General features: G+C 40.1%; 1 protein-coding gene across 2 annotated transcripts; it reads left to right on the top strand.

The window, feature by feature from the left end:
• Nucleotides 1–17: 17 nt before the first annotated feature.
• Nucleotides 18–24,854, top strand: CENPN (centromere protein N). 2 transcript variants are annotated; one of them, XM_037037907.1, is made up of 11 exons: nucleotides 19–224; nucleotides 7,740–7,920; nucleotides 9,187–9,232; nucleotides 11,085–11,144; nucleotides 11,572–11,648; nucleotides 18,386–18,562; nucleotides 20,090–20,191; nucleotides 21,492–21,549; nucleotides 22,025–22,137; nucleotides 23,845–23,971; nucleotides 24,227–24,854. In XM_037037907.1, the coding sequence occupies exons 2-11, from the start codon at nucleotides 7,750–7,752 to the stop codon at nucleotides 24,307–24,309; spliced, it is 1,014 nt and encodes a 337-aa protein (XP_036893802.1). In that variant the 5' UTR covers nucleotides 19–224; nucleotides 7,740–7,749; the 3' UTR covers nucleotides 24,310–24,854. The 2 variants fall into 2 exon arrangements, with proteins under 2 accessions (XP_036893803.1, XP_036893802.1); XM_037037908.1 differs by lacking the exon at nucleotides 18,386–18,562 and having other exon boundaries at nucleotides 18–224.
• The last annotated feature ends 2,064 nt before the right edge of the window (nucleotides 24,855–26,918 follow it).

Genomic DNA, 26,918 nt, shown 5'->3' with positions numbered 1-26,918 from the left:
GAATTAAACAATATTCTCTGCTAAGAAGGTGGCTTGGAAGCTCACTGAGTTTCACTTCTGCCGCTCTTCCCTCGTGACCCCCTACGCTTGAGATACAGTCCAAAGTTTGCCTCCCTCCCCCCAGTGGGTGGGGCTCGGGGGCGGTGGGAACTGCAATTGGCGGCTTTGAAGGCGCAGCGGGCGGGAACAGCTGCTGAGGAGTGAGACCGTTGCCGATGTGAACGGTAAGAGAGGCCGTAGAGACAGGGAATCATGCTCTGGAGGGGCGGGAGCCTTGAGGAACCCGCATCCCAAGCCTCTGGGGCGACTTTCCTGCGACTGCCGCACGTCCCAAGGTGCGGGATTGGCGCTTGCTCTCAGCTGGAGGAGGCTGGGCAAGGACTATGGTTGAGATTCAGGGCAGAGAGGGCAGTGATGCGTGGTCGTGACCTCACGTCCGCCCGGGTTGGGGCGGGGACTTGCGTGTGCGTGCGTCTGTGCCCAACCTTCTGGAATTGTCACGTGATGGGGTAAGCAACTATCCCAGTATTGGATTGCTGTTTTGCCAGGAGTTGGATGTTTTGATTTTTCAGTTAACCGTAGGTACTGAACTGCTATGTACTAGGAAATAAGAAATTAGATAATCATAGGGAATCGAGAGTTTACTCAAAAGAGTTTTCCAACTTTGTTGGTGACATTGAGTGAGCGCCTTCTACCAAATTGTTTAGAATGACATTCTACAAACTACCCGAAATTTAGAATCTTCTCAGGCACTCTAAAATGCAGAATCCCAAGCCCTACTCAGTGACTGCCCCCCAGCCCCAGTTTAAATTGATATGGCCGGGAAAGCTGCATTTTAACAAGCCCAACCCGACCTCTTGTTTTTGATGTTTCACGGACTGTTGGACCCTAATGCTTCCCAGGTTATCTCCTCAGGCACACTGCTTAAGGAAAGTAATAGTTTATTCCGCAGGTATTTGTCATGTAGGGATAGAGCCATGGGTAAGACATAGTTCCTACCCTAGTGGAGCTTGGGTAGGAATGAAGCAATGAAGTAATTAATAAACAAGGTAAGTTCAGATAGTTCTTCTAAAGACAAGCAATGAAGAAAGTAACTTCAGGTTGGGTGGTCAGAATAAGTCTCCCCGAGAAGCCATCTAAACTGAGACCTGAATTACAGCAAGAGTTGCCCATGTGACTATGTGCAGGAAGAATATTCTAGGCAGAGAGAATTGAAGGTAGATGGACCTTGGTGGAGGGATCATTTTGTATTAGAGGAACTGAAAGGCTAATGTAGCTCAGAAAACCAAGGAGATAGTGGTAGATGATGGGGACAAAATCAGATACCAAACAGTGCAGGGCCTCGTGAGGATTTCAGTCTTGACTTTAGGGTCATTTTCATGAGACTGATTATGTTCTCATGTTCTTTACTCAGTTATTTTTCTTTCTGCTGCCACTGCATTTCTAAATGACTCCATAGTTCCTCTTTATTTTTGTGTTAATTGTTGTAGATTTTATTTACTTTTAGACAGAGGGATATGCGGGAGAAATAGAAGGAGAGAAACATTAATGTGTGCTTGCCTCACACACACCCCCCTACTGGGGACTTGGCCCACAACCCAGGCATATGCTGTGACTGGGAATTGAACCAGCAACCCTTTGGTTGGCAGGCCAGTGCTCAATCCACTGAGCCATGCCAGCCAGGGCAGTATCTTTTTAAGATACAGTCAATATCCATTTCTTTTTGGAAGTGGTCAGTGGTAATAAATTACGTGCAGTATTCAACAAATACTTAACTGGTAGACATAAATCACAGTCAGGATCCCTGTAGGGGGATACGCCTCTGTCTTTAGAAATCCTGTAGTTGAAGTGGCAGCTGGTGAGATTGACAGACTATTGCCTCTTGTCTTAAACATGGACACCAAGCAAGGTCTGTATGCTCTTTCCTAGAAGATAGGCTGTTAACGGTATTTAATGAGTAGGATATTGAGGGTATCCTACTCAATCTTTGTTTAGATATCATACTTGCTTGCCTTGTTGTGTTCTGTATTTTGAGGGAGAACGAGAGATGTCCATTAGTGTCCTCAGGTGAGATAGTAGAGTTGAGATCAGCTGTCACCCTTGGCCTATGGCTTATTCCCTGAAGAAAGTAATAAAAGGGCTCAGAATTCCCTTACCCTATGCCACAGCTTTAAGAGAACCTTATTTATGCTCCAGAAGATCATTACCCTGTCTGTTGCTGAGGGAACTATACCAGATTTGTGGCAAGACCCTTTGTTTTTTTTTTTAATTTATTTAATTATTTTTCAAGTATACTTTTCTGTCTATTACTCCCATCCCATCCCACCCCCATGTTCCCTGTCTCCCTCCCATTTCCACCCTTCTCAGTTGTTGTCCATGTATCCTTTATATATGTTCCTCTAAATCCCTCCCCTATTTCCCCTGAAATTCCCTCCCCTCTTCCCTCTGGTCACTGTCAGCCTGTTCTCTATTTCAGTGTCTTTGGTTATATTTTGCTTGCTTGTTTGTTTTGTTGTTTAGCTTCCTGTTAAAAGTGAGATCATATGGTATTTGTCCTTCAACACCTGGCTTATTTCATTCAGCATAATGCTTTCCAGTTCCATCCATGTTGTTGCAAAAGGTAGGAGCTCCTTTCTTTCTGCAGCATAGAATTCCATTGTGTAAATGTACCATAGTTTTTTGATCCTTTCATTTACTGATGGGCACCTAGGTTGCTTCCAACTCTTGGCTATTATAAATTGTGCTGCTACGAACATTGGGGTGCATAAGTTCTTTGGGACTGGTGTTTTAGGGTTCTTAGGATACAATCCTCGCAGTGGAATTGCTGGGTCAAAAGGCAGGTCCAATTTTTTAATTGGGATAGTTGTCTCCTTAGAGTGAAGTTGTGTGAGTTCTTTTTATATTTTCAAGATTAAACCTTTGTCTGAGGTATCATTGGCAACTATGTTATCTCATAAGTTGGTTGTCTTTTTATTTTAATGCTGTTTTCTTAGGCCGCGCAGAAGCTTTTTATTTTGATGAGATCCCGTTTGTTTATTCTTTCCTTTATATTTCTTGCTCTAGGGGACATATCAGTAAAAATGTTGCTGCATGAAATATCTGAGGTTTTCCTGCCAATGTTCTCCTCTAGGAATTTAATGGTGTTACGGCTTATATTTGTCTTTTATCCACCTTGAATTTATTTTGGTGTATGGTGTAAGTTGGTGCTTGAGTTTCTTTTTTTTGCAGGTAGCTGTCCAGTTCTCCCAACACCATTTGCTGAAGAGGCTATCTTTACCCCATTTTATGTTACTGCCCCCTTTGTCAAATATTAATTGACTATAGAGAGTTGGGTTTATTTCTGGGTTCTCTGTTCTGTTCCATTGGTCTATGTGCCTATTTTTATGCCAGTAGCAGGCTGTTTTGTTACAGTGGCCTTGTAATACAGTTTGATGTCAGGTATTGTGATCCCTCCTACTTTGTTCTTCTTTCTCAACATTGCCCCTGCTATTTGGGGTCGTTTATGGTTCCATATAAGTTTTTGAAGTGTTTGTTCTATGTCTGTGAAATATGCCATTGGTACTTTAATATACGTATTGCATTGAATCTGTAAATTGCTTTGGGTAGTATGGACATTTTGATGATGTTAATTCTTCCAATCCATGAACACGGTATATGTTTCCATTTATTTGTGTCTTCCTTGATTTCTTTCTTCAGTGTTGTGTAGTTTTCTGCATACAGGTCTTTCACCTCCTTGGTTAGGTTTATTCCTAGGTATTTTATTTTTGTTTTTGCTATATCAAATGGGATTTTTTTTCTTGATTTCTGCTTCTGATTCATTGTTAGTATACAAAAATGCCTTTGCTTTCTGGATATTGACTTTGTAACTTGCCAAATTCATTTATTAGTTCGAGCAGTTTTTTGGTAGAGTCTGTAGGATTTTCCATGTACACTTATCATGTCATCTGCAAACAATGACAGTTTTGTTTCCTCCTTTCCAATTTGAATGCCTTTTATTTCCTTTTCTTGTCTGATCGCTGTGGCTAGAACTTCCAATACTATATTAAATAGAAGTGGTGAAAGTGGACAACCTTGTCTTGTTCCTGATCTTAGTGGAAAAGCTTTCAGTTTTTGCCCATTCAGTATGATGTTGGCTGTAGGTCTTTCATATATGGCCTTTATTATATTGAGGAATGCTCCCTCTATTCCCACTTTGCTGAGTACCTTTATCATAAATGGGTGTTGTACCTTATCAAAAGCTTTTTCCGCGTCTATTGATATGACCATGTGGTTTTTGTCCTTGCTTTTGTTTATGTGGTGTATTACATTTACTGATTTGCGGATATTGAACCATCCTTGCATCCCTGGGATGAATCCCACTTGGTCATGGTGTATGATCTTTTTGATGTATTGTTGGATGCGATTTGCCAATATTTTGTTGAGGATTTTAGCATCTATGTTCATCAGTGATATTGGCCTAAAGTTTTCTTTCTTTGTTGTGTCTCTATCTGGTTTTGGAATTAGGATAATGCTCGCTTCATAAAAAGAGTTTGGGAGTTTCCCATCATTTTGGATTTTTTGGAATAGTCTGTGAAGAATAGGGGTTAGCTCTTCCTTAAACGCTTTGTAGAATTCTCCTGTGAAACCATCTGGTCCGGGGCTTTTGTGTGATGGGAGTTTTTTGATTACTGCTTCAATTTCATTTGCTGTTATTGGTCTGTTCAGGCTTTCTACTTCTTCTTCATTGAGTTTTGGAAGATTATATTTTTCTAGAAATTTGTCCATTTCACCTAGGTTTTCAAATTTCTTGGCATACAGTTCTTCATAGTAATTCCTTACAATCCCTTCTATTTCTGTGGTATCAGTTGTAATCTCTCCTCTTTCATTTCTGATTGTGTTTATTTGTGTCCTCTCTCTTCTTTTCTTAATGAGCCTACTTAAAGGCTTGTCTATTTTGTTTATCTTTTCAAAAAACCAACTCTTGGATTCATTGATCCTTATAATTGTGCTTTTGGTCTCTATGTCATTTAATTCTGCTCTGATCTTGGTTATTTCCTTCCTTGTACTTGCTCTGGGCTGTCTTTGTTGTTGTTCTTCGAGTTCTTGCAGGCGTCGGGTTAGGTTGTTTGTTTGAAATGTTTCTATTTTCTTTAGGTAAGCCTGTATTGCTATGAACTTCCCTCTCAGGACTGCCTTGGCCGTGTCCCATAAGTTTTGGGTTGTTGTGAGTTCATTTTCATTTGTTTCCAGAAACTTTTTGATTTCTTCCCTAATTTCAATCTTGACCCATTCGTTGTTTAATAGCATACCATTCAGTCTCCATGATTTTGGATGTTTGGGGTTTTTTCCTGTGGGGTTGGTTTCTAATTTCAGTCCCTTGTGGTCAGAGAAAATGCTTGGTATGATTTCAATTTTCTTGAATTTGTTGAGGTTCATTTTGTGTCCTACCATGTGGTCTATCTTTGAAAATGTTCCATGTGCATTTGAAAAGAATGTGTATTTAGCTTCTTTGGGATGAAGCGCTCTATATATATCAGTCAAGTCCATTTCTTCTAGAGTTTCATTTAATGCTGCTATATCTTTGTTGATATTTTGTTTGGAAGATCTGTCCATTTTTGACAGTGGGGTGTTAAAATCCCCTACTATAATTGTGTTGCTGTCAATATCTTTCTTGAAGTCTTCTAGGATTTTTCTTATATATTTGGGTGCTCCTATGTTGGGTGCATATATATTTATGATGTTAATGTCTTCGTGCTGGATTCTTCCCTTGAGCAATATGAAGTGACCTTCTGGGTCTCTCTTTATGGCCCTTTTTTTGAAGTCTATTTTGTCTGATATTAGAATTGCTACCCCGGCTTTTTTTTCTTGTCCATTTGCTTGGAAAATTTGTTTCCAGCCTTTCACTTTTAGTCTGTGATGGTCTTTTGTCCTGAGGTGGGTCTCCTGTAGGCAGCATATGTGTGGGTCATGCTTTCTTATCCATTCAGCTATTCTATGTCTTTTGATTGGAGCATTTAATCCATTTACATTCAAGGTTATTATTGATAGGGACTTATTCATTGCCATTTTTGTACCACAGTTCCTCTCTGTCTCTCTCTTTTCCTTCCTTTCCTTAAAGCAGCCCTTTTAGTATTTCTTGTAGAGCTGGTTTGGTGGAGGCATATTCTTTTAGACTTCTTTTGTCTTGGAAGCTCTTTATTTGGCCTTCTATCTTGATTGAGAGCCTTGCTGGGTAAAGTAGCCTTGGTTGTAGGCCTCTGGTTCTCATTACTTGAAATATTTCTTGCCATTCTCTTCTTGCTTGGAGTGTTTCCATTGAGAAGTCAGTAGCTAACCTTATTGGGGCTCCCTTGTATGTTACTTCCTTTTTCTCCCTTGCTGCCTTTAAGATTCTCTCTTTGTCTTGGAATTTGTGGCAAGACCTTTTGGACAATTAAAGAATCAGGCATGGGACCAGAAAAGTGATGTAATGGCTTTATATTAATTGGCAGTGTATTAAAGAAGAGACTGTAATCCTCTCCACCTCCAGCTCTTATTGTGTCTTGTAAGCTCACAACTCCAGCTGTTTAGCTTCTCCACTTAGAGTCTAAAAATTAACCATAAAATTTACATGTTCAAGACGGAATTCTTGAGCTTTCCTCCACCCCCAGTAGTCTTCCCCATCTCAGGTAATAGCCACTCTATTCTTTCAGATACCTTGGTATCATCTTTGATTCCTCTCTCTTAACACCTGCATGTAATCCATTGGGAAATTCAGTGGACTTTCTCTTAAAAGTGGATCTAGAGTCTGACCTGTTCCCACCATCTCCACTTTGGTCTACCATCACCGCTAACCTGTGTCATTGAGGTGGCCTCCCAGCTAGCCTCCTGTTTTCTCTCTTCCTCCTAGTCTACATTCTCAGTTCAGTAGCCAGATTGATCCTGGTAGGAAACCTAAGTGAGAGCATATCCTGCCTCAAAGACTTCCAGCCACTGGTTTCTGTCATTCAAGACCAAGATCCTTGCAGTGCCCTCAGGGCCCTTCATGATCTCTGGCCCCACCTCCTCTGTGCTCCTCCCTCTGGTCTCTGGAGGGCTTCTTCCTTGAAGACCCCAAGGTTTTTGCACTTGCTGTTTCTTCTGCCTGGAAAACTCTTCCAATAGCTAGACACATGGCATACTCCTCCAAGGATTAGCTCAGATGTCCACTTCTCTGTGGGGCCTACTCTCTCCACCTCCTTCCACCTCACTCCCAGCCTGCTCCATTTTCACTAGTACTAGTTTCCTAAGTTACTCCATTTTCTTTGCAGTACTTACCACTTTTAATACATTTTGTGACTTTCCTGTTGCCTGTCTCCCCTGAGTAGAAAAGATGCTCCATACTGCCAGGGATTTTTGTCTTTTTGGTTAAAGATGCATTTAACTTCAGTGCCTACAAAAGTGTCTGGCACAAATAAGTGCCCAGGAACTTGGTACATGAATCAGTAAATGAATTCATGATTTCTATGTCATTGCCATCAAAAGATCAAAATACTCTAGCTAAGAAAGGAGAGAGAGCACTAATTTTTTAAAAATCTAAAACATATTGAAATATACAGCTTAAGGAGAAAATATTAAATCCTCTTGTTGAAATACTGTGCAGATTGCCTGAGAAAAGGTAAAATAAACATTTGGGTGTTTGACCTACAAACCAAAATTCCAGCTAAAAATATGCTGAAAAATTCACTGGTAAGTTAAATTTTTGTTCCGGTTATCCTCGTGCTGTGTTTGCTTTATTAAAGTGCCAAAGAAATGGATGAAACCGTTGCTGAGTTTATCAAGAGGACCATCTTGAAAATCCCAATGGCTGAAATGATGACAATCTTACAAGCCTGGGATTTTTTATCTGAAAATCAACTGCAGAACATAAACTTCCGGAAGAGAAAGGAATCTCTCGTTCATGACTTGGTTCTGCTTTGTGAGGTAACAATGTTAAAAATGATTAACCTTGAACATCATGCTACTCTCCTTTGTGTTTTTCTTTCCTTTCCTTAGTTCAGATGAGATTTAAAGCAGCTGCTAAACTGTGAAGTGATGAGACCATGTAACACTGTGGTGGGGAAGACACTACTTTTTAGTTGGCTTTTCAGCTTACCAAAACTGCTTACAAATCATTAAGGAAACGGCGAATACCATGGGAGAGAAAAACACAATCAATACAATTAATACAAGTTAAAGTAATGAACAGTATTCTTTCTGAACCTATCAGATTGTCAAAGATGAAAAGATAATAATACTCAGATGTGTTGGTCAGGTTGTACAGAAGGAGACACTCTTTCACATGTATTTATTTACTCATTTGCTTTTTGTTTTAAAATGATTTCAGACTTTCAGAAAAGTTGCTGTTACAAAGAGTTCCCATATTCCAGTATACCCTTACATTTAGATAAATATACTTTATGACCCAGCAATTCCAATTCTGAAAATTCATGTGGATAAAATCATTAAAAATAAAGATATAAATCAAAATATAATTGAAAGACATACCTGTAGTTATTAATGTGTAAAGATTTATATATAAAGGCAATTTGCATTGTTTAAAAACAAAAAAATTGCAAACAACTGTACATAGAAGTTTATCAATCAATGATACATCCACATAACAAAATATTCTTCAACCATTAAAAAGAATCAACTAGATCTTTGTGTACACTGAAAGAAACTACATGCCATGCATACATATAAATGTATATGTATAGAACCGTGGTTCTCAGCTGGGGTGATTTTGTCTTCCAGAGGACACAGTGTCTGGAGACAGTTTTCGTTGGCAAAACTGGGGAGGTGGGGGGGAGACCGCTACTGGCTTCCAGTGGACAGAGGCCAGGACACTCCTTAGCCTCCTGTGACAGGCCTCCAAACACAGACTCGTCTGACTCACCATGTCAGTAGTGCCTAGTTAAGAAACCCTGCTGTCGGGGAAGTCCAGAAATGTGATTAAAAATACAAAACAAAAAGTTAAAAGTGATAAATGAGGAGTAGATTGTGGGAGAACAGTAGTGAGTGCCTGTATTGAAACAGGAATCAAAAGGTATATTTGTCACTTAACAGGAGAGCGTAGGTCAGAGACAGGTTGTCAGGAAGGCGTTGAGAGGGTGCTCTTAGTCTGTAAGCAGTTGAAAAATGTGCTGTAAGTGGGGCAGAACCAAACCTGTAGCCATATTTACTGAATATTTTTACTTTCTCTTTCAGGAGAAGCGTGCAACTGTCAATGACGCTGCCCTTTTAGACATCATTTGTAAGTTTTGGTGATTTGTATTTACGTTTAACCAATCCAGTTTCATCAGAGAGGCAATTTTGTATGTAAGGGCTCTGATTCTACAGTCAAGTTGACCTGGTGTGTAAAATCCCAGCTCCATCACTTACTAGTCTTGTGTCCTTTGCCAAGTCACATTGCCTTCCTAGGCCTCAGATTCTACTAAGCAAAATGGAAATAATAGCGCTGTTAATATAATAATATTATAATAATATAGCACAGGATCTTGTGAGGGTAAAATGAAATAATGCTTGAAAAGCTCTTAGCACAGTAACTGGCATATAATAAGCACATAGTAAATGTCTGTTAAGATCTGTATTATTAACAATTGAAAATATATATCTGAAAATTTGAGCTTACCATAGTGCATCTTGTAAGGAATGTAAGGATTAAAAGTGGAATTTGAAGGCAGTATGGCCTGGGGGGTGAGTGGGACGAGCACCCATGGCTTCAGGGTCTAAAGGAGCAACCAAAAGGAAGATGGAGTTCCTTACTAAGGTAGGGGACACTGGAGGCAGACCACAGTTGTCACGAAGACCACAGATTAATCTAGGACATATTCTGTTTGAGGAAATGCCTTCATGTGTATTTAAGTCCTTGCCACTTGTCATGAACTTTTGCATGATGTTTAATGGAATCATTAACAACAAAATATTTTAGTTTCTATTATTATTACAACAACCTTATTCAGAGATCAGTTAGCAAGCCATCTTAACTCGGAAACACAGAACCAAGAGGAAAATACCAGAAAGGAACAAAAACCCTTTGCATGCTGTCTCTTGGGCAGGCATCACATTGTGCCGGGTTACATCCATTTCAGACAAAATTTAGGTAATCAAGAATTGTCAGACCATTGCATTAAGTGGAGTGAGGGGGGAGGTGGGGACACCAAGGCACCAAATAAAGAAAAAAAATATACTAAATTGTAGGAAGGACAAGAAAGTACAAAAAGCATAGCAAGTTGGTACCCTTGAGTGTTGGGGCCAACAGCCCCTTTTTATGGGGTGCAGAGCATCTTGGTCCTAGGTGCAAAGACACAGGGATGCAGACAGAGGTCAGTGCAGGGACAGAGTCTATCCAGGATGATAATGTGGTGGGATTAAACTTAATAACGTCCTAGGTCCATTTTTACTCCAAGACACCCTTAAGTTTATAACTCCTGAAAGGTATCTCCTGTGTCATAGATTCATACATTCATTCATTTATTCATCAGCTATATACAGAGCACTCATTTCATGCCAGCTAGTGTCTAGACACTGGGAATACAGCAGTGAACAAGACAAAGTCTTGTGTGTCACAGGATTCTGGCTGGGAAGATAAGGACTACATAAATGACCATTTAAACATACGATGTAATGTCAGGTAGTGAGGGAAACTAAAGCAAGGTGGGATGGGAGTCAATTTGGGTAGGAGGATCAGGGTAGGCCGTGGCATAGGTGGCATTTTTGCAGAGCCTAAATGAGGTGCAAGAATGGAGTCTGCGCTGAGCTAGGAGAAGATTGCTCCAGACAAGGAACACCCAGCCAGTGTGTATGCCAGTTACGGGAGCACGTTATCCCGCACCTCAGTGCGGTGTTCTGTGTAGAAAAAGAATGAATGATCTGACTTAAGAGTAAATGCTAGAGTTCTACTAGGTTGAGTAGTTCTTTATGACGTGTTTTGTTTGGAATAAATTTAATCCATGCCACTTTTTGTTTTGAATAAAAATGCATAACCTAATTTGTAAATTACCATTAGTTGCTCCACCTTCATGTTATTAAATATATATATTCATAAGCACATTACTTAAAAGTTCTTAGATAGAACAGTAATAAGCTCTTCCTCCCTCTCTCAGATACTCAATTTCATCGGCACCAGAAAGTTTGGGACACTTTTCAGATGACTAAAGAACCAGGTAACGTTTTCCCTTTTATTTTCATTTTGTTTCTTAATTTAATCACCTCACCCCAAGCCCTGTCCTGTGCCAGTCCCACAGCCCGCCCTGCGCTGCCACAATAGGATGAGGGGGCAGAGGCTGCCACACCGACTGCCCACCCCGCTTCCCCCACATTTTCTCTTTTAAAGTGAACATTTGTACTGAATATTTTGGCAGTTTGAGAATGAATTTGAGTATGTTCCTCTTAAGTATCTTTTCTTTCAAAACAAGGTAATTACTCATTTATGAGAAAATGAACAATATATTTAGCACTGCTGTGTCAGAATACCGGCAGCACTCGTGTGATTTGATCTTCGAGGTTATACAAATGCTCGCCTCAGCATCTTTGTAAATGCACTCACTGAGGACAGTGTAGCTCCCTTAATTTTTCTTTTCACTTTGACAGGTGGAGACATTGACCTTTTTGATATGAAACAATTCAAAAGTTCATTTAAGAAAATTCTTCAAAGAGCATTAAAAAATGTAAGAACAAAATCTTTCTGAATTTCCATGAAATCCAATTTTGTGGCATTTGTGCACTTAAATTTTGCTACTTTTTTTTTAATTTGTAAGGATTTCAGTTACTAATATTCTGTACTATTCTAGTCCATAACAATGACAAACTTTTTATTATGAAAACTCCTCTCACTTCTCAATTCAAGGGCAAATGCTTCTTTCTCAAGAGTCACCCCATCCAACAGATCTCTCTGCAAGGATGGAAATGTTCTATATTGCACTGTCCAGTACCTGAGCTAATAGCCACATGTGGCTACGGAGCACTTGAAATGGGGCTAGTGTCACTGAGGAACTAAAATGTTGATCCAGTCCAACTGCAGCAGATTTTAGTGGAATAGCTGTGGATGCCTAGTGGCTCCTGTGGTGGTCACTGCGGCTTGAGAGCACCCGAAGAATCTTTCTGCCACTCCATTTCCAGAAGCACCACCTTATTATCTTGTGATCCTTCTTTCTAGCAGCCTCTCCTACTTCATTGTCTTGTCCTTCCACTTTAGTCCGCCTTAGTCCTCCTTACATATAAAGACACACCAACAAATCTGTCTCATTCCCCATGTCGTGTGTGTCCTCCCTGAAATGGTAGTGTTCCCTCTCTTTATACACAAATTCCTTGGTCTGTCTTTGCCTCTCCTTACCTCATCCTTCATAACTTCTCTCATTCTTTCTTGCATCCACTTGTCACTGAACATATTCTTCGCCTCCTTTCTTATAATGACCCTTCTTGTGTACCTTGCATCCATCTCCTATCCTACATCCTTATGGGACCTGTGTACTTGGTTTTTCTCGAGTCTTTCACATTCTCAGTCGCATCTACTGATACCTACCCTACCCCTTATAAACATGCCCAAGTCTCAGTAAAAGCACACCCACTCTCCAAGCTCATCATTAAGCATAAAACACTTGGAAGCAAATATTTCTTGCTCCTGTGATGTCCCTCATGTAGAGGTATCCCTCCCCCTTTCTCCCGCAGGAACACTGACCCAACCTGAGTGAGAGCAGCTGTCTGCAGGGTCACCTACTCTGTTGCTCCAGGGCCCAGCTCTGGCCCAGCTCTGGCCCTGCAGGGGAGGCCACCCAGAGTGACCCTGCCAGAGGCCACATGGGCAGCTTGCCTGACTCTGGGTTTTATTGTCCAGAGGGCCACTTGCCTACAGATATGAGCCAGTCACTAGTTTCTTGGTAATCTGAGTTATATGTTGGTCTCCACCTGCCAACTCTTTTGCCTCACGTAGTAGTTCAGAAGGGTAGAGAAGAGGGTTGTTATTTATTGCTCCTTTTCAAAGACCTCCCCCAAAAGACTTTTTGAAAGGGTACTCCATCCTTCCTGGCTTTATGCTTAAGTCCCTTGCATTCTGGCTGGTGCCCTCACTGCCAGGTTGAAACTGAGTTTTTATGGGCCATGGCTCTCACAGTGTAATCTTGGGATCAACAGAATCAGCATCACCTGGAACTCGTTAGACATGCAGATACTTGGGCCACATCCTAGACCTACTGAATCAGACACTGGGCGGGAGGTGGGGAGGTGAGCCCAAGCCCTCCAGGCGATGCTGATGCCCAATCAAGTTTGAGAACCTCCCTGTTGAAGGGTGCCAGTGATACTTATCACAAAATCCCGTGGCCTGATTGCAAACACCGGGTGAGCTGTGCCCGATTCTAACCCCTTTCCAATTAGTAACTCATTGCATCCTCCTAGTGAGGCGAGTTGGGTCACACAGCTGAAAACAGCAGAACCAGGGTTTAAACCTAGGCAGGTGGCTTCCAGGCCATGCCCTTCACACCTACACTGGGCAGGTTCTCTCTGCTTCCTTTCTGCCATGTGCCAGATGCTGGGGCTAAAAAGATGCACAACAACCCTGACAGTGTGGCTCAGTTGGTTGAGTATCTTCCCATAAAGCAAAGGGTCACTGGTTCAATTCCTGGTCAGTGTTTCTTTCTACATCCCTTCCCCCCTCTAAAAATAAATTTTAAAAAATTTTTGAAAAAAGGTGCACAACATCCATTTTTGTGCTCAAGGTCACACTCGCACACAGTTGGCAGTCAAACCCTGTTGTTCTTGTACATCTGTCTTCTGGTTGTCCTCTACACATCCTAAACTGCTCCTGTACTGTCTCCATGACTAACTCCTTTCCTTTATCTCTGTCCTTCACTAGAGCACAGTGCTGCACCCAGCCCTGCACCAAAGAAGCTAAGCCACAGGAATTTTCTTTGGTGGAGGATGAAAGGGAGAGAGGAATAGACTCAGTAATGATATCCCTTTCAGAAGCTAATGACTTATCCCAACACTATGTGTTTACTAATTCAGCTTTTTCCGTGGTTCTCACTGGAACCTTCAGATTCATTCATAATTCTCGAGTCTTGTTCTTCTACTCCTTGATGTGTTCCTCCTCATGCTCCCCAGATCCAGTGCCTGCCTCTCAGGTGCCATCAGCTGTCCTCTACACTCCAGCCAAACTGAACTAGTCTTTGAGTTCTTGAACTTACTATAGGCTGTTTCCTCTGGTTGGAATAGCCTCCACCACCTGGAACAGGCTCATTCCTCCCCATCCCTCTTACCCCCACTTAAATGTGCTCCCTCAGAGTGCTTCCCTGGCTGGACTGGTTGTCCCCGGTCCTGTGCTGCCCTCACCAGCTCCTCCCATTTTCTGGTTTAACTGTCAGTTTCCCTGCCTGCCTGCAGCCTCCCTGAGAGCAGAACTCTGACCATCCTGCTCCCCACTGACCCAGGCAAGGGCTCAACAAATGTTGGGGAACAAATGAATTGGGCGCATTCTTTGCAAACTCCCCCATTCCTTTCATTGCTGCAGTTTTTAAAATATTTTAATAACCTTTGAGGCAAGTCCACACTGCCTCTATCCCCGATTACTCTTCTTTATCAACAACATCCTCACCATCCTTCAAGATGAATCTTAGAATCATTTAATCAGATTTAGAAAACAAAATCTTCAGCAGTGGGGCTTCATTTAATTTATAAATTAATTCAAGGAGAATTGTGAGCCAAAGGGAAGATACGGCTCTCCCTTTTTTCCTCTTTTATGAATAAGTACTTTTTATACCTTGTTTCTAAATTATCTTTGATTATATTATTTGAAAAATATTCTTACCACGAAATTTAAATTTTTTCAGAGATGAAAGGAGAGTCCCATCTGGGTATGGCATATACAGGCGCTTTGGGGGTTTTTGTTGTTGTTGTTGTTGTTGTTTTTAAACAAAGCCTCATTGCACGGAGTCCCTGGCCAAGTCTCAGTAAATGCTGTGGATTTATGGTCTGGACCCTTCCGGAACCAGCCTTTTTATGATGCTGAACAGGACTGGCTAATTCATTTTGAAAACCACTCTTGGCAGCGTACTCACACTACTTTACCCCAAACAAGGAACCTCCTAGAGAGCGTCTCTCAGCTCCAGTCCAGAGTTTATCCGCTTTCTTCCTTTTCGGTGCCCTCGCCTTACTCGATGCCTCTTTTACACCCCAGGAACTCGCGTTCTCTGACCCCCATGCCTCCTGCCCCCACCATTCAAAGAGAAGAGTCTGAAACACATTTCCTCCTACTCTAATGCCCTTGTATTCAGTTGTCAGCTTGCTTCTTTTTATCACTGCCGTATTCCAAAAGCTTTTGCCCCCGGAGTGAATTTGAGGAAGACTAGCAGGAGAGGCCGGGGGAACAAAGGAGCTTCATTATGGGACATACCTGTCTTGTTTGAAAGGCCGCTAGAGACCGACGTGCTGTGTGCACTGTACGTTTTAGAAGATCTTCTAAACATATCTGCCTATGTATCTTCTTTATCCATAGGTCCCCTTCTCGAACTGGTCAGCATGTCCTAACCCCTTTTCTCAAATGACAGGACTCCCAGATCATCTTCACTTTCCTCCTCATGACATAACCAGTGATGGAGAACCCCACTTTCCCAAAGGCTGGTGGTGGTGATGTCACACCAAACAGCGCACTCGGGATTGAAGGGTGACTCGCCTGCTGCTCTGGGACGGGCATCTTAACTTTTTCTGTGCGGAGGGGCCCCTTTGGCCATTAGTGAAGCTCACGGACCCCATCTCAGAAGAGTGGCTTTAAAGGCTGTAAAATAAAATACATAGAATTACAAGGGAAACCAATTACATTAACGTACTTATTAAGGTATTAAAATACTAAATTGTTATGTAGTAATGCATGTGCTTCTTTACACAGTAATCTCATGGTGGGTCTACAAAGAACTAGTTTCAAAGCGGTAATGGGTATAAACCTCTGAGACATCTGCAACAACTGTAATGTGATTTTTAAAAATTTAGGACTTCTATCAACAACAATGTAACTGGTCCTAAAATTCTACTGTTTTGTTGCCTGCCATCACAATTGAAGGAGGTGATAAATTTCAGTTAGAAATTAAGGCAAATAAAGATATAATTTTCCTTCCACCAAGTTCATAGGTACCCTGAATTCTAACTATGTTATAAGGTTCATTTGATTCTCACACTAACCTTTTTTAACATCTTCAGTAGCTTGCCAGTGGTGGTCAGTAACTGACAGTCCCAGGGGTGTCCAACTTCTGGCGTCTCTGGGCCACACTGGAAGAAGAAGAGGTGTCTTGGCCACACATTAAATACACAAACACTAATGAAAACAAACAAAAAAATCTCGTAATGTTTTAAGTATATTTGCGGTTTTATGTTGGGCTGCATTCACAGCCATCCTGGCTGTGGGTTGGACTGCCCTGGAGGGTATGGTCCCAGGTTAGCCAGACCACTTAGGAACCTTGGTGGGATTAGTCACCCAGTTAAGCTTGAGCATTACTAATCTTAAGCTATTGTTAGTGAAAAATGCTTTATCCCAGCTATTGCAGGATGATACCTATTAAGGTAGTTTCTTTGAAAAATAATAAAAGTCTATTTGGGCCCCACCTCTTCAGGTATCTATTTTACTCTAAAAATATGAGTTGGAACACCTGGATGCCAGATGGGTCAGGATTAGACTGATGCTGGGGACACCCTTTTCTCCTAGCCCAATTGATTTTTTTTTAACCTTTTTGGGATCATAGACCCTTAAGAAAATTTTGGTAAGTGATCTAGAACCTCTCTCCAGAAAAGCGTACACTTAGACGTGTATACCTGACTGTGCTTCCAGTTCAGGGAGGTCACAGGCCTCGTTAAGCCCCTCCATGAACCCTCACTTCAAAGATTCTCATTCTGGCCCTGGCTGGTGTAGCTCAGTGGATTGAGCTCGGGTCTGTGAACCACACGATCGCAGTTTGATTCCCAGTCAGGGCACATGCCTGGGTTGTAGCCAGTTCCCAGCAGAGGACGCATGAGAGGCAACCATACATTGATATTTCTCTCCTTCTCTTTCCCTCTAAAGATAAATAAATAAAATTTTAAAAAATAAAAAAAAAAGATTGTCATTCAGGCCTAGAGAGACTACCTGAATGTGTTGAGTGCTACCAGATTTCTCCCTCTAATTAAAGTGTGCCCTCCATATGCTGTATTCAGTCTTGATTTTACAGGTGTTTTGCTTTAGATACAAAGATGCTAATCAGAACGAGACTCAATCTTGCATTCAGGGCAATAGCTGTCCCTCTGTTGGGGCCAACCTCTGTACTGCTCACTCAGGGAAAGCCAGGCAGCTCTGCACCTTCCACACCCAGGACTAGGAAGGGTTCCTTATATGATGCACCAAGGAAATTTGGAAAAGCAGCCAAATAAAGAGTGGGCAGAGTCAAAGAAACTGCCTTCTTAATTCCAGCAGCCACATTACAACCTGCTTTCCTGGAGTAAGATACGAGAGGGAGGAAATAAAGAGACATGGGCCAGCCAAGTACACCTGTCTCAAGTGCCTCCTTTGCAGGGCCCGAACTCTAAGGGGGAGCTACTAATCTAAGAGTAGGCTGCTGAAATCCAGACGAGCTGGTAATCATATTTAAAACTTTAGAAAGGTTTCCATTTTACCCATGAAATGGAAACCAAGTAGAATTTCCTATATTCTGACCACATCACTTTCCTTTAAAGCAATTTTTAGCATCTTAGCTAAATTTATAAAAGCATCAGGATTAGTATTTTTTAAGCTTATTACTATACAGAAGTGCTACAATTAAATTTTATAGGGCACACTGCTAAAAAGGATCCATTTTTTATAGAATTTATTGGGGTGACATTTAATACAAGTATATAGGTTTCAGGTGTACAATTCTATAATACATCATCTGTGTATTGTGTGTTCACCAAGTCAAGTCTCCTTCCATCACCATTTATCCCCCTTTACCCTTTTCTCCCTCTCCCCACCCCCTTTTCTTCTGGTAATCACCATACTGCCGTCTGTGCCTGTGAGTTTTTCGTTTTGATTTTTTTTTTGCACTTAATTCTTTCACCTCTAAAAAGGCTCCATTTTAAAACAAGTATGTCATGTGTAAGACTGCCTTACTCATAAACACTTACAGGTAGAGGAACACAGTTTGTCAAGACAAGCCCAAGAAACTATTGAAAAGTTGGTATCATACCCCGATTGTAGATTAAAAATTTTTTTTCTTCCAAAAGACTCTGCAAGGTGTATATGTCTATAAAACGACCACAGAATATTTTCTCAAAGATTCCCAAAGCAATGTAATGAAAAGTAGGAGAAAAGGCTATGTGGAAGATTACAATGACATCCTTCCCCCTTAGAAAGCATGTGTTCTTTCTTGGTGCCATGAGATTTTAACTAGGAAACTTTTTTTTTTTTTTAAATAAGGTATCAGTCACCTTCAGGGATGCTGAGGAGAATGCAGTATGGATTCGAATTGCTTGGGGAACACAGTACAGGAAGCCGAACCAGTACAAACCTACTTACGTGGTGTATTATCCCCAGACTCCATACGCCTTCATTTCTTCCTCGCAGCTGAGGAGCAGTATTCCCCTCCTGAGCCAGGTATGGAACCAGTCACTACAGCTACACAAGTTTATTATCCTATCTCAGAGGTGTGTGTAGGTTTAAGCATTATGTATAAAAGTGCCACATGTAGTTCTTGACTTCCTAAAATAAGCAAGTGTGGTTCTTCTGCAAATGGGAAAGCAGTGTGAGCGTTAGTTCAGAGCTCTTCATGATCCTCTTTAAATTTAGAAGTAGTGCAAGTTTAATGAAAAAATTTAACCAACACAGAAGTCTCTGAAGACCAACAGTTAAGTCTTTTAAAACTTCATACCCTTCTTCCCAACCCCATTTACCCAGGCTAACTACTGGTCACAGTTTGTTATTTCCTTTCAGATGGTTTATTACAAAACCAGAGTTTTACTTAGCATCCGTCATTTGCTTTTTTAACATTTCCATGTGGTTCCATATGATACACATTGTTACTTTTTTGTGATTGTATAATTTGCCTATTAATGAACATTATTTTCATTTGTAATCATTTTCCTGACATTCTGTACACAAGAAGACTGCTTTAACATAAAAAGGAGCCTCTATTCAGAGCCTGCTTCTTGTTATGGCTCTGGCTTCCTAGCATCTTTCCCCAGAACAAGCCATCCCTACATAGGCCTGGTGACTGCTGATACTTCTATTCCCTGGTAAAATTCACAACTACAATGGCACCTCAGCTGGTTCCAGAGCTTTCATTTCAGCTGGTTGTAGGTGAGCAGCTCCACCATCCTGGCTGCATTGTCTCTAGTGCTGAGGGGACTGTGCACTCCAGGGTTCTGGATTCGAGAGCTGTAGGATCCCAGTGGACAGAGTTGGTTATCAGATTCCTTGGCTGTTTACTGGAATGACTGCAGCTTGCTTCTGCTTCCCTTTAACACTCACCTCTGCTTCTTTATGTTTGGGATCGCTTCCTCCATAATTTATAGCAGTCGTTCATCCACTCACAGCCAGGGGAATCCACCTGCAACAACTGGCTTAAGCATTACACCAAAAGCTAATGTTTATTTTCTTCATGTATCTTAAGGCAAACTTATCTCTACCCTCCAGTTCCAGCTAAATATCTTACCTTACTAATTCTGTTTCAGCCTCTAACTTGTTTCCCCAGATGATGTGAAGCTTTTATAAATTGCACTTAATATGTATTTTTTCTTCAGTATTGTTCTAAAGCATATATATTTGCCTTTTTGTGTGGCAGTATTATTGTAGCATTAGATGACTGGTAATCTAAAATGGTAACATTTGAGTATTCATTGTTTACTTCTAGGTCTGAACTTATTATAATTCCTAACTTTAAATAGGATCGCCTGTCTAAAAATGGTACAAAAGAGTTTGTATTTCTTATTATTTTAATGCCATTAGGCCTTTTTTTAAAATTGAGTAACAACATGAGATTACATTTTTCTCATTTTTCTGCATTTCTTTTCACTCTTAAATAGAAACTATTCATTTACTGCAATTCCTAATTTTACTTTGACAAATATTATAAATACAAGTATAGACACAGTAATCTTAATAGATTATAACTTTCACTTCAAGGCATTGACAATTGCTAGCAAACACCATCGGATTGTGAAAATGGACTTCAGAAGCCGGTATCTGGACTCTCTTAAGGCTATTGTTTTTGAGCAGTATAATCAGGTGAGTTGATCAGTGACATTCTTTCAGGTTAAGTCTCCTTTTTCTCTTTACACCTGAGTTAGAGGCCACTGAGCAGGTGGGAAAGTCCACCTCCAATAAAAGGAGATCCCTTCAGGTATTATTGAAGTAGAGAAAGCTTTCCCTTGGTTAACACGAAGGGAAACAAAATGATGCTACAGATCCCAGTTTCCAGATCAGCTACTCTAATTAGAATTTCTTTTCTTTTTAGAATAACTCAACACTGCCTTTTCAAACTAATTACATTGTTCTATTGTGCAAGAGAGAAGCAGAATTTTTGTCCCATCAGTCAATCAGGTGATACAGGGGTTAGAAGTAAAGGAAAAAGCATTGGTTCATTAAGTCCCACAATTTATTTATCTACTCAAATTATTTAAATGTATTGTTTCCCTTTAATGATAAGAACAGATCTGGCCTTACAGGCCCAGGGTTATTTGCTCCTTTGCATGACACCTGTGTGCTCGTATGTTCAGACTCCAGTGGGTGAATCACTAACACTCTGTGTGTAAATTTGAGCCCTTACATATATTATACAGGGTGGAGCAAAAGGAGGTTTACAGTTGTTTGTATGGAAAATGATACAATAATAAATAATAACACAAGAATATACTGTGTTTCATGTACTCACAATTATAAACCTACTGGGGCCCCACCCTGTATTTACGTATTTCACCTGTTCTAGGCAGAAAGCAGTGATAGCTCTCTGCAAGCCACTCTTTAAGGAAAAAGCTAACATTAAGAAGTCAGATGACTCTTGTCCCGTAACATCCCCCATCACCCTCACGTCAAATTGGTATCAACTGTTGTGTTCTGACAGTAGTATTTCTAGGAAAAGTCACATAATCAAACACTTAACTATAAAAACAGTGGCCTTGATGGTGGAAGGTCAGAGAAGGGATTTGATAAATTCAGACTTTCAGTGGGAAAGTTATTTTTCCAAAAGGAATTTCAGTGAGTTGTTTAGCGTTATGAAGACATAGCTATAAAGGAAACATAAATACAGCCTTGATTTTTGTAGCTTTTGCCCTCACCACCTGTTTCTTTCAGATCCATTTTTATGATAAAAGGTCATAGCCCCCCAGGCAAAACAGCTGTGCTGCTGGTCCCAGCAGTCTCAGCAGTACCCCATTCTAGGAGCCAGATGTGACCGCAAATCTCTTCTTTTTGAGAAAGATAAAGATAAAATTTGACATACTTTTGTGTACTAAAACCAATTAATAGCTGTACTTCAAGGTGTGAAAATTAAGAAAACATTCACTTTCTTCTTTTTTTTCCCCCCTAGACCTTTGAAACTCACTCCACTACTACACCTCTACAAGAAGGAAGCCTAGACATAAATAGTACGTGTGTTTTAAAATAAAAACTGAAATTTGGAAGTACACTTTTAAAATGATAGTAAAATGAAATGGTACAGCCATTATGAACTAAACACTTTTATGACTTTCCAATGATGTAGAAGCTGCTATTGATTTCATTCATGTTAAGTAAAGATAGAAAACTGTGTGTGTTATAATCCCAGTTTTAAAAATACACATTGTGTAGTCACTGAAAAAAAAGGGTTAGATAGAAATATATTAAAATGTTAACAGTACTTATTTCTGTGTGTTAGAATTGTGGGTGGTTTTTCTTTTTTATCAGCCTGTACTTTCCAGTTTTTCTACAGTAAGAAATTATTACAATCAAGAGAAGAAACAGTAAAGGTTAAACATTATCTCTAAATTATACAAGCAAGTTAAAAGCTTAGGAATGAAAGTAGGATACTTTAAGGATGAAATAGATTTCTAACATGTTTTATTTGAAATCTGCCATCTATAGTGGATTCAAGGATCATTCATGAAAACAGAATAGAAAAGGACAGAGTCCAAAGAATTACTCAAGAAATTTTTGGAGACTATCCTCAACCAAGACTAGAGTTTGCACAATATAAGGTAGGATGTTGCTATAAATGATCTACAGTTATCAATATTTTTTCAAAAGAACAAAAACTTGAAGTTGAAAATGGTTCTAAGAAACTGTTTCATACTCATTTGTCACTTCAATTGTGTATAATAAATTTATGACTTCTCTATCACATTTAGTAAGTTCCTCTACCAGTAAAGAAGACCCTTGGAAATTTTTAATTTGTCTTTTCATTTCATCTTTCGTATTAATTCAGTTATGTAAAACTGGCTGTGATCTGTATTTTTTTTAAAGGGAAAAAAATTATAGTCTACATCTTTTAGCCCATCCACACTTAGAACAATACATACAACTTAGTGGGTGCTTGTAAAGACTTGCTGATCAGCCCTGGTCAAGTAGCTCAGCCGGTTAGAGCATTGTCCCCATACACCAAAGTTGCCAGTTCAATCCCCAGTCAGAGCATATACAAGAAGCAACCAATGAATGTATAAATAAGTGGAACAACAAATTGATGTTTCTCTCACTGTCAAATCAATAAATAAAATATTGATATTTGTAATTACTAATCAAAATATTTAAGAATTTGTACACGATTGACTAAAAAAAATTAAATTATACCAAAGGCTATTCAGTGAAAGGCAGTTTCTTTCTCACTCCTTGATACAGTCCCTTAGGCAACAATTAATGGTTTACTAATCTTCCAGAGGTAGTCTATGCACATGTGGGGTGTTTGTCTATATTGTTTTCCTTTTAAAAGCAGAAATGGTAGCATATGAGAGTTGCTGATTTACATCTTGCTTTTTTTTGCTTCCTATATCTAATTTATAATAACAGTATAAAAAAGTATATAAAATCTTTAATGACCTAGTATACAAACATTTGCCCTTAAATATGTTAGTTTATTTTTATAATTTTTGTGCCTATACTATTTGCAAGCAGTATGTGTCAATAGTCTTTACTATTTTTTTTAATCGTCACCTGAGAACATGCTTATTGATTTTAAAGAGAGAGGGAAGGAGGGAGAGAGAGGGAGAGAAACATCAGTGTGAGAGAGAAATATCTATCAGTTGCCTTTTGCACACACCCCAGACGGAGATGAACCCGCACCTAGGCATGTGCCGGGACAGGGAATTGAACCTGGTACCTTTCAGTTTACAGAACAAAGCTCAACCAACCGAACACTGGGCACAGCCAATAGTCTGTAGTATTAATAAAAATTTGGATAGAATAAAAAAACTTGTTGAATAAAAGAGTGAATAAATAAGCCATTTATATAGCCTAGTTGGTATCATACGGAGAAAAAACCAGTAGCCTAGTTAGTACTATAAACCTAGCTCATTCTAGAAGTGTGCCACTGGCCACCAGGAAGGCCAGGGTGGAAGACAAGCCAACTGCCACCATAAAAGAAATCAGATCGTCATCATCCTAATCTAATACCCGTGTTCATAATCACAGCACTCTCCTCCCCCTAAGCCCGCCAATAAAATTCTTTCTGCCTAGTGCCCCTACAGCTACAGGCTGCACTTGAAATCTACCGTTAATCTTCTCACTTAGGCCTAATGCTTATCTGAACAACAGACTGAAGTCTCCCTCTCCCTCCCCCCTCAAATTAATGCCTCTCCCCATTCCTATATTTTTTGATGATAAAAATTAATGAAATGTACAATCCGAGTGTTTTATTTTGCCATTCCAACCAATATGTTTTAATAGTCATTTATAAATATATTTGTTGACAGCTTGAAACAAAATTCAAAAGTGACTTAAATAGGGGCATCTTGGCTGAAAGAAAAGAACCCCTCCGGTGCCTAGTAAAGTTCTCCAGCCCAAATCTTCTGGAAGCATTGAAATCCTTGGCACCAGCAGGTAAGTAGTGGGTTTATTTTGCAAGCTAAAAGAATGAATTACATAGTACATTCAAATCTCTCTTTGCTGACTATTACCTGGGAGCTTTCTCATAGCCAATCTGCTATCCCATCATGCTCTATTATTGCATATTCTGCTTCTGCATTTAATGGGGGTCCCTGATCCACACTCTAATCTCGCCCATTTTTAAACTGATTCAAATCTTTGCACCATGATTATTTTCATTTTCTCTTCTTTTTCCTTTTTTCATTTCAGGTATTGCAGATGCACCACTTTCTCCACTGCTCACTTGCATACCCAAAAAGAGAATGAATTATTTTAAAATCAAAGATAAATAAGATGTATATGGTTTTGTAAACATCACACCTCCCTGACTATATCACATATACGTTTCACTTCATAGCAAGCTGAATAGCTCCTGTCTAAAAACTTGTGTTTGAGACATGAACCCTTAATGTTGACAACTTAGAAATGTTCAATATAATGGTTGGGAATAACTCATTCCTCTTTCACTGCTCCCCTCTCCCCCATATTCTGCAAAGCACAGCAGTTGTGGGCCTAGAATAAGTGACAAGGTGTCCTTTTTCTCACATCTGTCTCTCCTCAGTCGTGGAGAGGTCTGGTTCCAATTGCTTGTTTTCAGGAATTTTCCCTTTACCCTTGGATTACATAAAGGAGCACCAAGAAACTACCAAACTCAAAACTTTCTAGGATAATCAGACTTGGGTCCATTAAGTTATTATTTCAGGAGACAGCATATCAGATGATTCAGTTATATAAAATAATGGTTTCATTGTAAATATGCTTTTTATAATCTATTTTCTCATACATTGACATTCAAACTGACCAATTTTATACTGATTTGTGAATAAAGATATTTAAAAACTGGCATATAAGTTGCTTTTGATGAATATCTAAAAGGGGATTAATATACAGATATATAAATACAATCAGAAAAAAAGTTAAATTGTGCTTTATAATTCAATGGTATTTTTTACTGATGTAGGTATCCCATGTGAAAGATAGGTTTTTAGTTTTCATTAGCTAAGGCAAAGACTCCAGTTATTTCAGACTGAGGGACTGAGTCTGCAGGGGCTTAATAATGCTGATTTCCTTATGGCTCATAGTTGTGGTTTAGAGCATGTGTGCCCACAGGGTAGGCACTTCTGCTCGGTGCCTGGATGCCTGGGTTAGGTCTGCACAGAGGCACTACATGTTCCTGGGTTGGCTTCTCCCAGCTCACAGCCCTCCCTGGTGCTTGGCAAGGATGGACAACCGAAACCTGAATGAGATGCTAATCGTATTATCCAGTCTATAGTGGGATCACTTGAGGCTGCACCCTGAGGCCCCTCCCCCCAGACAGAAGCACCTGCTTAAAAATGAGAATACATGGAACTGTTAGCTATTATGTGCTTAATGGTCCAGAGGCACATGCAGTCTTGGGAACAGATGGAGCCATAAATATACATCCAAGGACCTTTATAGCCCAAGGAGTTTACTGCCTAATGTAAAATTAGTTAAAGGAATTGCTTCAGAATAACTTAGTGGGATTTTTGAATTTTTCTAATTAGGAATTTACCTAATTTTACATTAGGTATGGTGTCCAAAAGTGAATAATGGCTAACATTTTTTGAGCACTTATTATATGGCAGGCACTGTGCTAAGTATTTTCTATGCTTCTAAGTATTATTTTATTTTCATAGCTCTCCTATAAGGCAGGCAGCATTACTAGTCTTACTCTACTTTACATGACTACCAAAAGCTTAGGTAGTCGGTGGCTGAGCCCACATTAACCACAGGCAGTCAGACCTGAGAGCCTGCACTCTTAAACAGCATCCCAGAAAGAAAGCCCATGGATCCTACCCCACACATAGACTTGGGGGTTTTGTCGTTGGTTTTTGGTTTGGTTTGGTTTGGTTTGGTTTTGGCCCACAGGACTTTTTAGTCCCTACAAAGGGACTTTGCAGATGGGGAGAGGTCCTAAATGGATCCAGTGAAATCATTAGGGTACTCAAAAGTGGAACAGAAGAGAGCAAAAGGAGATACAACTACTGAAGAAATCAGTGATAGACCGACTCACCATTACTGACTTTGAGCAGCTGGGAGAGGCAAGTAAACACATTCTTCCCTAGAGGCTCCAGAAATGTTGCCCTGCCAACACCTCAGTCTTAGCCTAGTGACTCATTTGAGACTTCTGATCTCCAGAACTGTGAGATAATGAGGAAAGAGTAAAGATAGGGAACATATAAAATGGAGTCATTTTAACCAAGCTGTTAAAATTATTAACCTGAAGGTTGGGGCATGGAGGATTCCATTCTTGTTCTAACTAGCCTGGGAACTTAAAATGCTTTTGAACTTTCCAGTCCTGCGTCAATGCCTGGATTTACAAATGGACATGCAGATAACCCTATGATTGTTCCCTGAAGGACTCAGGTACCCAGAATATTGATTACCCACTGAAGGACTCACAAATACATCCTGGCATCCATTATCCGACCATAGGACAAGACCAGACCTGTTGGTGCCCATCTTCTGAACCACCTGGAAACTGACCACCCAACATCTGACCAGAAACCATCCTGGACCAATCCTAGGGCTAAGAATGCAGAATTGATAACTCTCAAGAATATGCTTTTTACTATAAGAACTTTTAACTTTTTCTTCTTTGGAATGTTTTGCCTTGCTTTGTTCCCACTTTGCAAACGCCAGGACACTTGTGTAACTCTTTATCATTTATTTCTAGCCAAAGCCTCCAGGCTCTTTTTGAGTTCCTTCAACAACAACTAGTCTGTGTTGTTTTAAGCCACTAGTTTGTGGTAATTTGTTATTGTAGCAATAGAAAACTAATACAGATGCTAATATATAAAAGTTGGATGCTTTCATATAAAAGCCTTAAAAAACAAATCTAGTGAGCCCTGGCTGGTGTGGCTCAGTGCATTGAGTACCA

This window comes from Sturnira hondurensis, unplaced genomic scaffold, assembly GCF_014824575.4.
Source record: "Sturnira hondurensis isolate 20B ecotype Veracruz unplaced genomic scaffold, ASM1482457v3 Scaffold0023817, whole genome shotgun sequence".
Taxonomy (NCBI): domain Eukaryota; kingdom Metazoa; phylum Chordata; class Mammalia; order Chiroptera; family Phyllostomidae; genus Sturnira; species Sturnira hondurensis.
This window is presented reverse-complemented; position numbering and strand designations above follow the sequence as displayed.